The sequence below is a fragment of the Schistocerca americana genome, chromosome 4 (genome assembly GCF_021461395.2).
Source record: "Schistocerca americana isolate TAMUIC-IGC-003095 chromosome 4, iqSchAmer2.1, whole genome shotgun sequence".
Classification (NCBI taxonomy): Eukaryota; Metazoa; Arthropoda; class Insecta; order Orthoptera; family Acrididae; genus Schistocerca; species Schistocerca americana.
The window spans coordinates 73651200-73664578 of record NC_060122.1 but is presented as its reverse complement, the minus strand read 5'-3'; the positions used below and the strand labels follow the sequence as shown (position 1 = coordinate 73664578).

General features: G+C 45.2%; 1 protein-coding gene across 1 annotated transcript in view; it reads right to left on the bottom strand.

The window, feature by feature from the left end:
* The window catches only part of LOC124613267 (atrial natriuretic peptide receptor 1-like), an 839102-nt gene that overhangs the window by 253072 nt on the left and 572651 nt on the right, over nucleotides 1-13379 (bottom strand). Inside the window, exon 6 of the mRNA XM_047141959.1 lies at nucleotides 5341-5450. Coding sequence (XP_046997915.1) covers nucleotides 5341-5450 — 110 coding nt within the window. The remainder of the gene's footprint in view (nucleotides 1-5340; nucleotides 5451-13379) is intronic.

Genomic DNA, 13379 nt, shown 5'->3' with positions numbered 1-13379 from the left:
AATTCGTCATTCATCAAATTACACCTTCTTGTGCGCCGGGTATTGGAACTTGTGACAGCGCACATTATCGACGAAACAGTGGCTTTTATCATGCCACGACAGAGCAGCCGTTTACATGGCGAGAAATCCGAGTTCGAGCCATGTTCAACATGACACAGTATATCGGAGACAGAAGAAGAAGGGGACGTTACGATGACAGCAACTGTGTGCCACCACATGAGACATCCTTCCGGGTTCTCTGGTGACGTTGGCCATGATCCAAACAAGTGGCTGAATGTATATGAGCGTATAGCCAAATTTAACAAATGGGATGACACCGTGTGTTTGGCTAACGTATTTTTCTACTTGTAGGGCACTGCCAGGCAATGGTATGAGAACAACGAGGAGAAGTTCACAAGCTGTGAAGTATTCCAGGCGGAAATGTATTTCGGCGACACACAACGACAGATGTGCAAGGCTGAAGATAAACTGAAGTGCAGAGCACAGCGTCGAGATGAAACTACAGCATCATAATTCAAGACGTCTTTTAGCTGTGTAAAATAGTGGATCCTAGAATGAAGGAGGAAGGTAAGGTTGCACCTCTCATGAAGGGTGTTGCTGAGGACATGTATCAAGCTCTACTTCTGAAGGCGGTTTCGACAGCAGACGACGTCCTAAAATGGTGCCAATAGAGACAATGCATCAAAATAGAATTACATGCAAGAAGTTCGAAGGGCTTCCAAACGTCGTATCGATGTCTCTGCTGGAGGAAGAAACTGATTTCGCAAGTGTTCTTCGTCAGATAGTGAGAGAGGAAGTTCAGAAGGCACTTGAATTGCACGGCGAGCAAAAAACCGAGACGTTTCAAGAGGTCATAAGGGAGGAAGTGAAACAGACATTGAACCCAATCTCTCGCCCTTCATTTCCCTTTAAAACGGTACGAAAGTCGAGACCCAAGCGAAGTTCCTAGAATGCTGCATGAGGAAACTGTTTGGGCACCAAGAAAGACTGATGTCTGGAGGACCCAGGATAACCAACCAGTATGTTTCCACTGCAGACGACCTTGACATGAGGTGCACTATTGTCGAGAAAGGCGGCGGATATTTGATGACGCGCCAGAAGACAGCAGACCGCTCTTAGCCAACGCCGAGAGTTTCTGGGCGCTTCAGTCTGTAACCGCGCGACCGCTACAGTCGCAGATTTGAATCCTGCCTCGGGCATAGATGTGTGTGATGTCCTTAGGTTAGTTAGGTTTAAGTAGTTCTATGTTCTAGGGGACTGATGACCTCAGATGTTAGGTCCCATAGTGCTCAGAGCCATTTGAACCATTTTTAGCCGACGCCAACTCCTGGACGACGAAGATGAACACGAAGATGTGGGTGCAGGGCGATATAGGTCACCATCGCCGCAAGCTATCCGCTGGAGACGACGCTTCCCAACACGCCGATCAAGGTCTCCATCGCCGTTTAGAAGGTCCAGCCGATCACCTAGCCGCCGCAACCTGGAAAACTAAAGGGTGCGATCTTCCTTGGAAGAGAAAAATCCTCCGCCGTTGATCACTACAAAATTTCTAGGAAACTACGTCGATATCCTCATGGATTGCCGGCCAGCCCAAACTCTTGAGGACTCTGGAGCATCATATTCAGTAATTTCGGAGAAGTACCGTCGCCAGTTGCAGAAAACCGTATTCGTCGACAGCAAAACGTCTCTGCTGAAGGTGGCTAATGGGAAATATGTAAAACCAACAGGACAATGTGTCATCCGTGTGCTTGTAAGTGGCCATACAAAGCCCCTAGAATTCATTGCCTTACAAGAGTGTAGTCATGATGTCATTCTCGGATGGGACTTTTTGAAAGCTTCTCAAGCAATTATAGATTGTGGTCGCTCGAGGATTATGCTAGACGAGATGAGAAACTGTGGACAGGAAGATGCCCGTTTGAGTGTGTGGAGACTATGTATGTTGGATGAAGTGATCATTCCTGCAGTCAGTGCTAGAAAGATAGCTTTCATGTGTCACACCATGCATCAACTCATGGATCTTGTAGTGGAATGTGAGAGAAGCATACCACTGAAAAATTACTTGGTCATCCCGGCCTCTGACATCTCATTTAAGAACGGATTCAGTGAATTGTGGATAGTTAACTGTCGCCGAGGCTGACTGTGAGAAAACTGCATTCATCACCCCTGAGGGCCTGTATGAGTTTAAGGTCATGACGTTTGGTTTGTGTAATGCACCACCAACTTTTGAACGAGTGATGGATAATCTTCTAAGGCACCTGAAGTGGACGATGTGTCTGTTATTTAGATGACATTATAGTGTTCTCAGAGATATTCGATGAACACATAAAAAGACTGAGGGCCGTTCTTAAATGTCTCCAACAAGCCGGACTGAAACCTAATCCAAGAAAGTGTTTCTTTGGAGAAAAAGAAATCAAAATACTTGGGCACCTTGTGTCAAGCGAAGGTGTGCGGCCAGATCCAGAAAAGGTGAGAGCTATAACGGAATTTCCTATTACTAAAAGCATTAGGAATGTGAGACCTCGGATTGTGTTCTTATCACCGTCGTTTTATCAAAGACTTTTGAATCAAAGGTAGGCCACCCCAAGAGTTGTTAAAAGCCGATTCTATATTTATCTGGGGTGGTGCTCAACAAGATTCTTTCAGTGTACTGCGAAAAGCTCTGACGACTGACCAAGTACTTGGTCTTTATTATGAGAGAGCACCTACTGACCTACGGAACTACACACAGATGCCAGTGGGTATGGTGCTGTTCTGGTACAAATTTCGGATGGAAAAGAGAAGGTTGTAGCCTATGCTTCTCGGACACTTGCAAAAGCCGAGAGAAACTACTCAACTACAGAAAGAGAATGTTTTGCGGTGATCTGGGCCATGTGCAGATTTCGACATTATCTCTATGGAAGGCCATTCACAGTTGTTACAGACCATCATTCACTTTGCTGGTTGACAGGTCTTAAGGCTGCAACAGGACGACTCGCCAAGTGGGCACTAAGTCTTCAAGAATATGACATTACACAAAAGTTGAGGAAAACACCAAGATGCCGACTGTCTCTCAAGAAACCCTGTACAAGACCATCAAGACTTTGATGAAGATAGTGACTGTCTTGCTGTACTCCAGGATCTCTCTGCTGAGCAGAAGTATTCCAAGATATGACAAATTATGCTTCGGTCAGAGGATGTAAAAGGACAATTTAAGGTAGTTAATGGATTACTTTACAAGAAAAGCTTTGATCCGTTTGGAAAGAGGTGGCTATGGGTGGTTCCTAAAGCCTTGCACTTCGATGTTATACAGACATGACACAACTGAGGCCGGACATTTAGGATTTATCAAGACATACGATAGGATCCGCAAGAGATTTTTCTGGCCAGGTTTATTTAGGAGTGTCTGTCACTATATGTCGCACTGTCGAGAGTGCCAGAGGAGAAAGGCAGTTCCTCAGAAACCACCTGGCCGACTCATACAATTCCACCAGCCGAAACGCCTTTCCAGCGTGTTGGGATTGACCTCCTCGGCCGATTTCCAACGTCTGCTAGTGGCAATAGGTGGATTATTGTTTGCACGGATTATCTGACGCGCTATGCCATTACAAAAGCCGTGAAAACAGCCGAAGCATTCGAGGTAGCCAAATTCATCGTAGAAGACATTGTATTAAAACACGGTGCCCCCAAGGTCGTTAATTACGGATCGAGGGAAAGTTTTTCAATCGAATCTTGTGACAGAGACAAACTGTCGGTGCAACATTACTCATCACATGACGACTGCCTACCATCCGCAAACTAACGGGCTTACTGAAAGCCTTAATAAGACATTGGCCGAAATGCCATCAATGTTCATCAGTGTTGAGCAGAGCAACTGGGATGAGGTGCTACCTTTCGTGGCGTTTGCCTACAACACCACGAAACAAGACACCACAGGATTTACGCCGTTTTTTCTGGTGCATGGGTGTGAGGCGACGACGACGATGGACAATGTGTTTCCATTACATCCTGTTTTTGACGTGAACGGCGACTACATCGGCCAGGTGTTAACCAGAGCTGAAGAAGCTCGGCGGTTAGCTCGACTCCGCACGCTGCAGGCGCATGGAAACGATCGCCGAAGGTATGACGCGAGCCACCGCCCTTTTGTCTACCAGCCTGGTGACCTCGTCTGGATCTTCACTCCTGTTCCGAAGGTTGGTCCTCTGAGGAGCTCCTGGACCTTATAAGGTTGTAAGTTGTCTGATGTTACTTACGAAGTTGAAGATTTCGACCCCGACACAAGACGACGAAAGATCAGAGATACGGCCCACGTCCTTCGAATGAAGCCCTATCAGGATCCTGCAACCCAGGGTAAATTCGAAGCTCCAGCGACAGGCAACAAGCGGAAAGATAACGAAGAACTTAGAGGCAATGAATTTCAATGAAGATCACCGCCAGGGCGAACATCAGTCAGCGGGAGTCGGAGTATGCAGGACCGATGACTCCTTCCCGGACTAGGAGGACGTAACATCGAGATGCTGTTCTCTTAAGGAGGGAGCAATGTCGCAGAAGAAGCCGCGGAGCGCAGTCGCCGTAGTGTAGTGTTTATAACGCTAGATTGTTTCGTGGAGGATCGTAAGTTCAGAACTCACCTTAACTGAAACATTTTAATTTCTATCTTCGATTCGAGTACATTCTAGAAGTATCCAAAAATTGCCAGAATCATTGTACTGGAATGTTCTGTAGCTGTATTATACCGCATGTGTTCTGGCCGGAGGCAGTTCGCTCCGCGCTCTTGTATGTGCAAGTGCTGAATAAACTTTCGTTAAGTGAAGTTAGTGTTCGTCATTCATCTGCTTACACCTCCCTCTATGTGACAATATTATACAGAGAGGAAAATTAAGTTAGTTGGACACCTAATTGGACGTAAAACCGTCTTAAAAAAGCATCGTGGAAGGAAAAATCCTTGGAGAAAATCGAGAAAAAAAGTCGAGAACATTGATATTACAGAAATGTTATGAGTGGAATGAAGTGCAGCAACGACAAAGTAAAAATAAAACAACACTTAAGACTTTTTTTACGAAACGTCTGGTAATAAAAATTTCCCTTTCACCTTTCGTCGGTTCTACCATTGTCATTTATGATGTAGGCTCACTGCTTCAGTCCGTCTACGTTCGTGATAACTTAACACTGATGTCCAAAATTAAAATTAACAAAAAATAATAACAAAAGTACTAAGAAGTGTCGAAAATTGATGCCCTCATGTCAGAGTACAAACTGTTCCGCTACTCTAATATATTTTGGTCACCAGACAGTAGCTGGAGCAACAGAATGCCTTGCGGCTTACGGCTGGAGGCGGTTGTCCAGAGCTGGTGCAGCGCTTACCTGGAAGATCTCGACGTCGAGGAAGACCCAGTCGCCTCTGGTCATGCCCAGTGCGTGCGCCGCCAACATGAACTTCCGCACCAGCACTCCCCGCACGCTCAGGATGACCACTGCAACACGGCCAAACGCGTCACAGTTACCTCACAAGCATCGCGCGCCCTGTGTCATAGACGTTTACCATAGCGCTCACGCTTTTTCCACTTAGAATTTTGTGTGCGCAGCTGTTATCCTCTCTGCAAATTTCGGGAAGCATTCTCAAAATTTATCGTTAATTTATGTGTACATATTGAGCATGAACTCTAGCAATAAACTGCCAGACAGTGATCAGGTTTCTGATACAAGGAGGCTGTAGCGGTAAATCTACTCTCCCTACCGTTTCTTAGTGAAACTGAAGGAAAGAGTTTCCATTTCTCCCGCTCTCGAAAAGATAAAATTCGATGTTAAATACAGACACGACTCAGGCGATGAAGTCTTACAATATATTTATGGGGATGTGGCGTAACAGGAAGGCCAGTAGCACACATACACTATGGCGACACAAGACATGGAACAGCGATATGCACGCGTATAGATGGCTGTAGTATCGTGTACACGAGGTACAAAAGCGCCGTGCACTGGCAGGGCTGTCATTTGTACTCAGATGATTATTGGGGAAAGGTTTCCGACGTGATGAAGGCCGCATGACGGGAACTAACAGGCTTGGAAAGTGGAATGGTAGTTGGAACAAGACGCAGACGACATTCCATTTGGGAAATGGTTAGGGAATTCAATATTTCTGGATCCACAGTGACAAGAGTGTGCCGAGAATACCAAACTTCAGGTATTACCTTTCACCACGGACAACGCAGTTGCCAACGGCCTTCATTTAACTATCGAGAGCAACGGCGTTTGCATAAAGTATTCGGTGTTACCAGACAAGCAACTCTGCCTGATATAAGGGCAGAAATCAATGTGGGACGTACGACGAGCATAGCCGTTAGGAGAATGAGGCAAAATTTGCTGTTTATGGGCTACGGCAGCAGAGGACCGACGCTAGTGCCTTTGCTAACAGCACAACATAGCCCACAGCGCCTCTTCTGGGCTCGTGACCAAATCGGTTGGACCCTAGACGACTGGGAAACTGTGACCTGGTCTGATGAGTCCCGACAATAGTTGGCCAGAGCTGATGGTAGGGTTCGATTGTGGCGCTGGCCCCATCAAGCCATTGACCCAGGTTGTTAACAAGGCACTGTGCAAGCTGATGATGACACCATAATGGTGTGAGTTGCATTTAATGGAATGGTCAGGTCCTCTGGTCCAAATGAACCGATCATTGACTGGAAACTGTTGTGTTCGGCTACTTGGACACTAGTCGCAGCAGTTCATGAACTTCATGTTCCCAGACAACGATGAAGTTGTCACTGAGTCACATTTGTTGGCGTTAGGTTTATAGAACATTCTGGACAATCCGAGCGAATTATTTGGTCACCTAGTTCGCCTGACATGAATCTTGTCGAACATTTATCGGGCATAATGGAAAGGTCAGTTAGTGCACAATATCCTGCGCCGGCAACACTTCTGCAATTATGGACAGCTACAGAGGCAGTATGGCTCAGTATTCCTGCAGGGAACATCCGACGACTTGTTGAGTCCACACCACGTCGAGTTGCTGCACTGTGCCAGCAAAATGAGGTTCGACACGACATTAGGAGGTGGCCCATGCCTTTAGTCACCTCAGTGTATAACATCGTTAGGCTCCCATTTTGGCTCAAGAGTAGAAATAAGTTTCCATGTGCACACCTGACAAATATATATTATGCAGTGAAGCGGGGTGGAAAGATTGAGGTAATAAAAAATCAATGGTCGTATTTTCTATATGCTTACAAAGAAATTTGAAGCCTAATGAAAGACACAATTTCTTCAGTACTTTCTGTGGCAACCTAAGCGGTTTTCTCATTATTATTCTGCGAAAAAATTTTATAATATGATTTTTGTGAACGTACCACTCGCAGCCACGTAACACGGTAGTGGTTGTAAAGAGAAATAATGGACAGGATGTACGAGAGACGATTTTGAATCCGACTGGAATTGCACCTGTCAGTGAATGCAGTCCACCTCTACCAGTTTCCGAGATAAAATTGCGAAGGAAAGTGCTTGCTATAGACGTTCGGACTTTAAGAGAATCGTTCGCAAGCTGAAGGGTCTGAAGGAACGGTTCACCAAGGGGAACGGAAGGACAGAGGAATTATTTTTGAAGAATGGTCGTTCATCATTCACTTGTTTCGACTCGGCGGTCTACTTCTAGGTACGTGGAGTGGGGAACGGTCGTTAACCCTTCCCGCAACGGCACTTCGGCCGTTATTCGAGCTTCGGTCCCGTTCCCATCTCGGTCGCGCTCGGCTGGACTCGGCCTTTTTCGGGTGACCTCCTAGTTCAGTATCGAGTTGTTCTTCGTTTCGTTCATTACACTCGCCCATTCTAGTTCTGCTACAAACCGTTCTTGAATTTTTGGTTCTTTGCGTATTACATTCAACATCCACGACCTGTCTTTGACAAGTATTTCGTAATTACGTAACTTACATAAACATTACGTTATATCTAATAATGTTGATGATAATACAAACACTGATGAGCCAAAACATTATGACAGCTACTTAATAGCTTGTTTGTTCATCTTTGGCACGAAATAAATCACTGATTCTGCACGTCAGCGATCCGACAGTAGGTTTGTGGAGGTATGTGGCATTAGATGTCTACACGCAGGCCACTTAATTCACGTAAATAACGGGCAGCTGATTTGCGTATGCAATGGTGGCACCCAATAGCGACCCACAGGTTTTCCATAGGGTATAATATATCAGGCGAATTTGGACGCCGAGACATCAACATGAGTTAACGATAACGCTCTTTAAACCACTATAGTATGATTCTGGCTCCGAGACAAGGAAGGACATGACTGAATTAAACATCTCGTGCTAGTTCCTTTGTCATCTACAAAGCAAACTATAGCCCTCTCCCTCTCTTTGTATGGAATGATCTCATTTTAAAAGTCTATTTCGAGTCAGCCAGCTACTAGCTACCGTGTACATTTTGTATTCTCTACATCATTATCACGTGACCGGAAATTAATTATTTATTTTCAGTAGTATTTCTGGATAGATCCCTAGTCAGACATTTGCCTTGGAAGGAAGACGTCCCTCACGAGGACTGCATTTCCACAGGCGTTTGCTGGGTAAACGCTGCTTTGTTTGCAGTTCAGTCCAACCACGACCGACAGCGTGCGCAGGCCCAAAAGGACAGGAGGAGATGCAGAGAGGGAGAACATGTTTCGACAGGAATTTCTTAGATGCTTTTGTTCGGGGGATTAGCGTGACATCCGGTCTGTCAGTTGCAGGATCCGAGCGGACACCTCTTGGACACTGGCGCGTGGCACGGCCGCTGACGTGTCCATGCCTTCACGGGGGCTACCAGTGCACCCTGACTCCAGGCAGTCTACGAGGGTTGCGTTCTGGTTGCGCCAGTGGATGACTGACAGTACATGTTTTGTAATCGAAAGATTTTTAACATTGTAATTACGTGAGATGGGTGTTTCATGATAGTATTCCTTGAGCAATCGGGATTAAAGAAAGCGATGGACTAAATTACTTCTTTAGAAGACCTGCATCTTTCCAACCAGCAGAAAATGATAAGGGAGATACCTCCCCTGAAAAATCAATTTATTATAAACAAGCAATATACCTTGTGCTATGTAATTTAATTTCCTGTCATGAGATCCTTCCTCTCCAGTACGGAGCTGCCAATTTTCAGGTAGTGCAGGGGGAAGGGGAGGGGAGGGTTTGGGGGTTCATCAGAGGGGGAGGAGTGAATTGCATCATCAGTTAAATTATAAAGTCAATGGAACAGTTAGAATGAGAGAGGACTATTCGAATCACTGAGGTGTGAAAGTGTATCTGTATCAGTGAGGGAGAGGGGGAGGGTTGCAGGTTTGCTGAGGTGTTGGGAGGAGGAGGGGAAAGGGGAGGGGTGGGGCAACAATGGGTTAAGGACCTGTCATTCAAAAGAAAGCATTATCACCAGCGAGTCATAATCCTCTCAGCAGAGCAATAGGTTAAGGACTTGTCAGTAGAAAGAGAACAATAGGTTTTCCCCTGAATGTAGGGAACCCACAATAGCAAACTGTCATGATGTCGTTGTTGCCCTACTACTCTGGGGTACTCAAAGGTGTTTTCTTCCTCATCCACCCTACAGCACAGATGTCGTACCTTCCCATTTCCATCTGTTTGGCCCAATGAAGGATGCACTTCACGAGACATAGTACATGGATGATCCTACATCGACCAGTAGAGTGGTACCATGTGAGCATGAAGCCCCTCCCTTCCTGGTAAGGTGGTGTAAGCTGGTAGCATTGAATGAGGATTATCTGAAGAACATGTGGCCAAATGAGTGGGGAATAACATGATGTATTGGAATCCTGAATAAAACTAACCTGCTTTCAGAAAAAATGCAAAACTAACTGAATGTCCCTCATAACACTCACATTACTCTCATCACGTGGAACAAGTGTGGAGCTAGTATCGCTGTACACCAAGATGTAAGTCACACTTCACAGCTTAACTAGTGGAGTGCCTTCAAGAGTGTTCTCCAGAGTTCCAACGAGATTTTCAGTGAAAGCCCATACCAGCTCTCGTTCTGCTTCGGGTCACAGCAGTCACAACGGCTCCACTGATCACAGTTCATCTGTCTGAGGAGGACAATGCCTACTCCTCAAAGAGTATTGTATTATGCTCCAGTCTGACTTAGCTTCAAAGCAGGACTACCACACCAGGAATATAGTACGTAGATCTCTCGAGTTTTTGTATATCATTCAATAAATGCAGGATTTTGGAATCAAAACTGTGGCAATTTCAGTAGTTGTGCTTATTGGTATCCACGCTCAATGTTTGATTAGGAGCAGCGCTCCTGTTTACACTAAAATGAGCTACACCTGTGTGTTTGTTGTCAGGATCCTACGTCGGTGACGAAGTGTAGCCATAACAGCATTTTACGATAATCCTAGTTTACTGTCCTTCAGAAGCTATTAGTTTCGTGTATTTGCATTCTCAATACATGAGCGTTTCTAGGCTGTAATGGCAAGTGGTTGTCAAACAACACTGTTGTCTTCTGTTGTCAATCAGCTTCAGAAATATAGTCTCGGTTACACACAGACTCATAACTTCACTAACCATTAAATCAATGGAGTTTTTCGGATATACATATTAAATCACTTATGAAATCAGGTGCCTCATTCACACTTTGATACTTCTTACGTGGCAAGCAAGTATCAAATACAGCTCTGACAATCATATGCTGGAATAGTACTTCTTATTGTTCATAAACATTGTTCAGTGCATGATATTTGGTAAAATAAATTACTGGATAGATTATGAACATAATTCTAAGTTTTAATTAAAAGATGACAGACAATGTGTTTATGCACTCGTTATGCACCCGTCAGATTCTGTTACAGTCACTGTCTGTTTTGTGAAAATGTAATGGGAAAACTATATTAAACAGAAATTAAACGTTACATTTCTGGATTCACAGGTCAGAGCGGATCAGGTTGTGGAAAGGGTCCAAGGTCAATCACTGTTAGTTATACAAGAACACACACAACTTTATTCCTCAAACCAGTGCACAGCTTTCACTTTAAAAAACAAAGATCAATTCACGGCTGAAGGCCTTACTTAAGTAAGATTGCAATATCTTCTCGGCTAAAGGCCGAATTAATATTTCAGATCAGCAAGGGAAATTCTTTAAAAACCAAACATTTACAAATTCCGGCTGAAGGTCATATTAAGGAAAATTCAAGAGAGACTTTAAAGATAAGCCTTTACACAGTACAACAGAGAAACATCTTAAGAAACCTTGAAGTATCCTGTCGGCTGGAGGCCCAAGCAATTACTCAAGAATAATTAAAGACAACCTTAAGATAAATATACCCAGAACACGGCTGAAGACCGTTTCAAGAATTCAAGATAATTAAAGTGAAACCTTACAGACAAGGATTTACCTATTAAAGCCACAGATTCTGAAACAAATGCGGCTGAAGGCCTAGACACAGAACAAACAAGAAATTTAAATAAAACACGGCTGAAGGGCTAATTTCAATCATTAAAACAGCATTAATACACTAGAGAAGGCTAAGCACAGTACTTAGAATATTGCAAAAGTCGAAAACACAATAATAAGTGGTGTTTAGAAAATGCTCCAGGATCGGCCTGAGAAGGTTTCTTACGGGTGTAGGGAAGTGAGTCAGGCAGCCAAGGCTTAAGGTCAGAAAAGAGAAGGCAGCACAACCCAGGTACGGTTCACGACCGACCGACTATCTGGGCGATTTCCAACCGTCAGATAAAACTGCGCAAATTAAAGAAAATATCGGCCGATGACAAGTAAATCAAAATACCTATACTTCGAACACGGCCTCAGTAAGATCAAGGCATCACACACCACTCAAGACAAGTTTAAAATAATACAGAAAACACGAGTCACAACTGTCAAATCGCTACGGAAGAAGGCTGCAGGTTCTAGGCAACAACATACATCACTTGTTATCACATGCGTTAACGGCTGAGGAAAGAACAATCCACCAAAACGAAGAAATAGTAACAGTCGAGTTTTCAGAACCGGCAACTAATTACTCAACTTGAGGATCCTGCTTCGGAGGAAAGCGAAAAGTCGCTCACACAGCTAGCGCCTCCAAATGCAACAGCGCGTGCCCGCTGCCAAAAGCCCCGGCCTGGCTTCGCGCTGTAGAAACTACGTCGTTGCTCAGTTCCAACGAACCAACAAGGTCCAACCTCATCCCGACTCGGAAAATGGTGCTCGTCCTGAGGATCCAAGACGTCGTCCAGAGAGACGACCAACCGAGCAAACGACCAACGGCAGCCCACTTTCGCCAACAGCGTTCCCGGCGAATACTGACACCATACGGAGCCGACCGTTGCTGGCTGCCAACTCTTACCGACTGGTCCTGGTGTCAGTGCTCAGCAGACCACATGTCGCCATCCGACGACCAGCCGGCCGACCGACCAACGGCCTTCCATCTGCGTCGACCACGGTCCCGGCGCGTACTTGCACATTGCGGACCTGCCTGCTACTGACTGCCAACTCGTCTAACAGCCGAGTAACGACGGACCCGACTCAGTTCACAACCGAAAAGCGACTGAGACTCAGAGCCGACGGACTAACATGCGACTGTCTGCCTTCCGAGTGACTCTGCCGACTCACTACACCGACTCACTGCACCGACTCGTTCCTGTCAGAGCAGAACCCGGAAATACTCGCGGTCGCTCCACAGATAGTAACACGAACCTACTATCGATAGCCCTGATGCTATATATACGGGGTGAGTCACCTAACATTACCGCTGGATGTATTTCGTAAACCACATCAAATACTGACGAACCGATTCCACAGACCGAACGTGAGGAGAGAGGCTAGTGTAATTGGTTAATACAAACCATAAAAAAATGCACGGAAGTATGTTTTTTAACACAAACCTACGTTTTTTTATATGGAACCACATGTTAGCACATCTGAACATATAAACAAATACGTAATCAGTGCCGTTTGTTGCATTGTACAATGTTAATTATATCCGGAGATATTGTAACCTAAAGTTGACGCTTGAGTATCACTCCTCCACTGTTCGATCGTGCGTATCGGAGAGCACCGAATTACGTAGGGATCCAAGGGAACGGTGATGGACCTTAGGTACAGAAGAGACTGGAACAGCACATTACGTCCACATGCAAATACCTTCTTATTGGTCTTTTTCACTGACGCACATGTACATTACCATGAAGGGTGAGGTACACGTACACACGTGGTTTCCGTTTTCAATTACGGAGTGGAATAGAGTGTGTCCCGACATGTCAGGCCAATAGATGTTCAATGTGGTGGCCATCATTTGCTGCACACAATTGCAATCTCTGGCGTAATGAATGTCGTACACGCCGCAGTACATCTGGTGTAATGTCGCCGCAGGCTGCCATAATACGTTGTTTCATATCCTCTGGGGT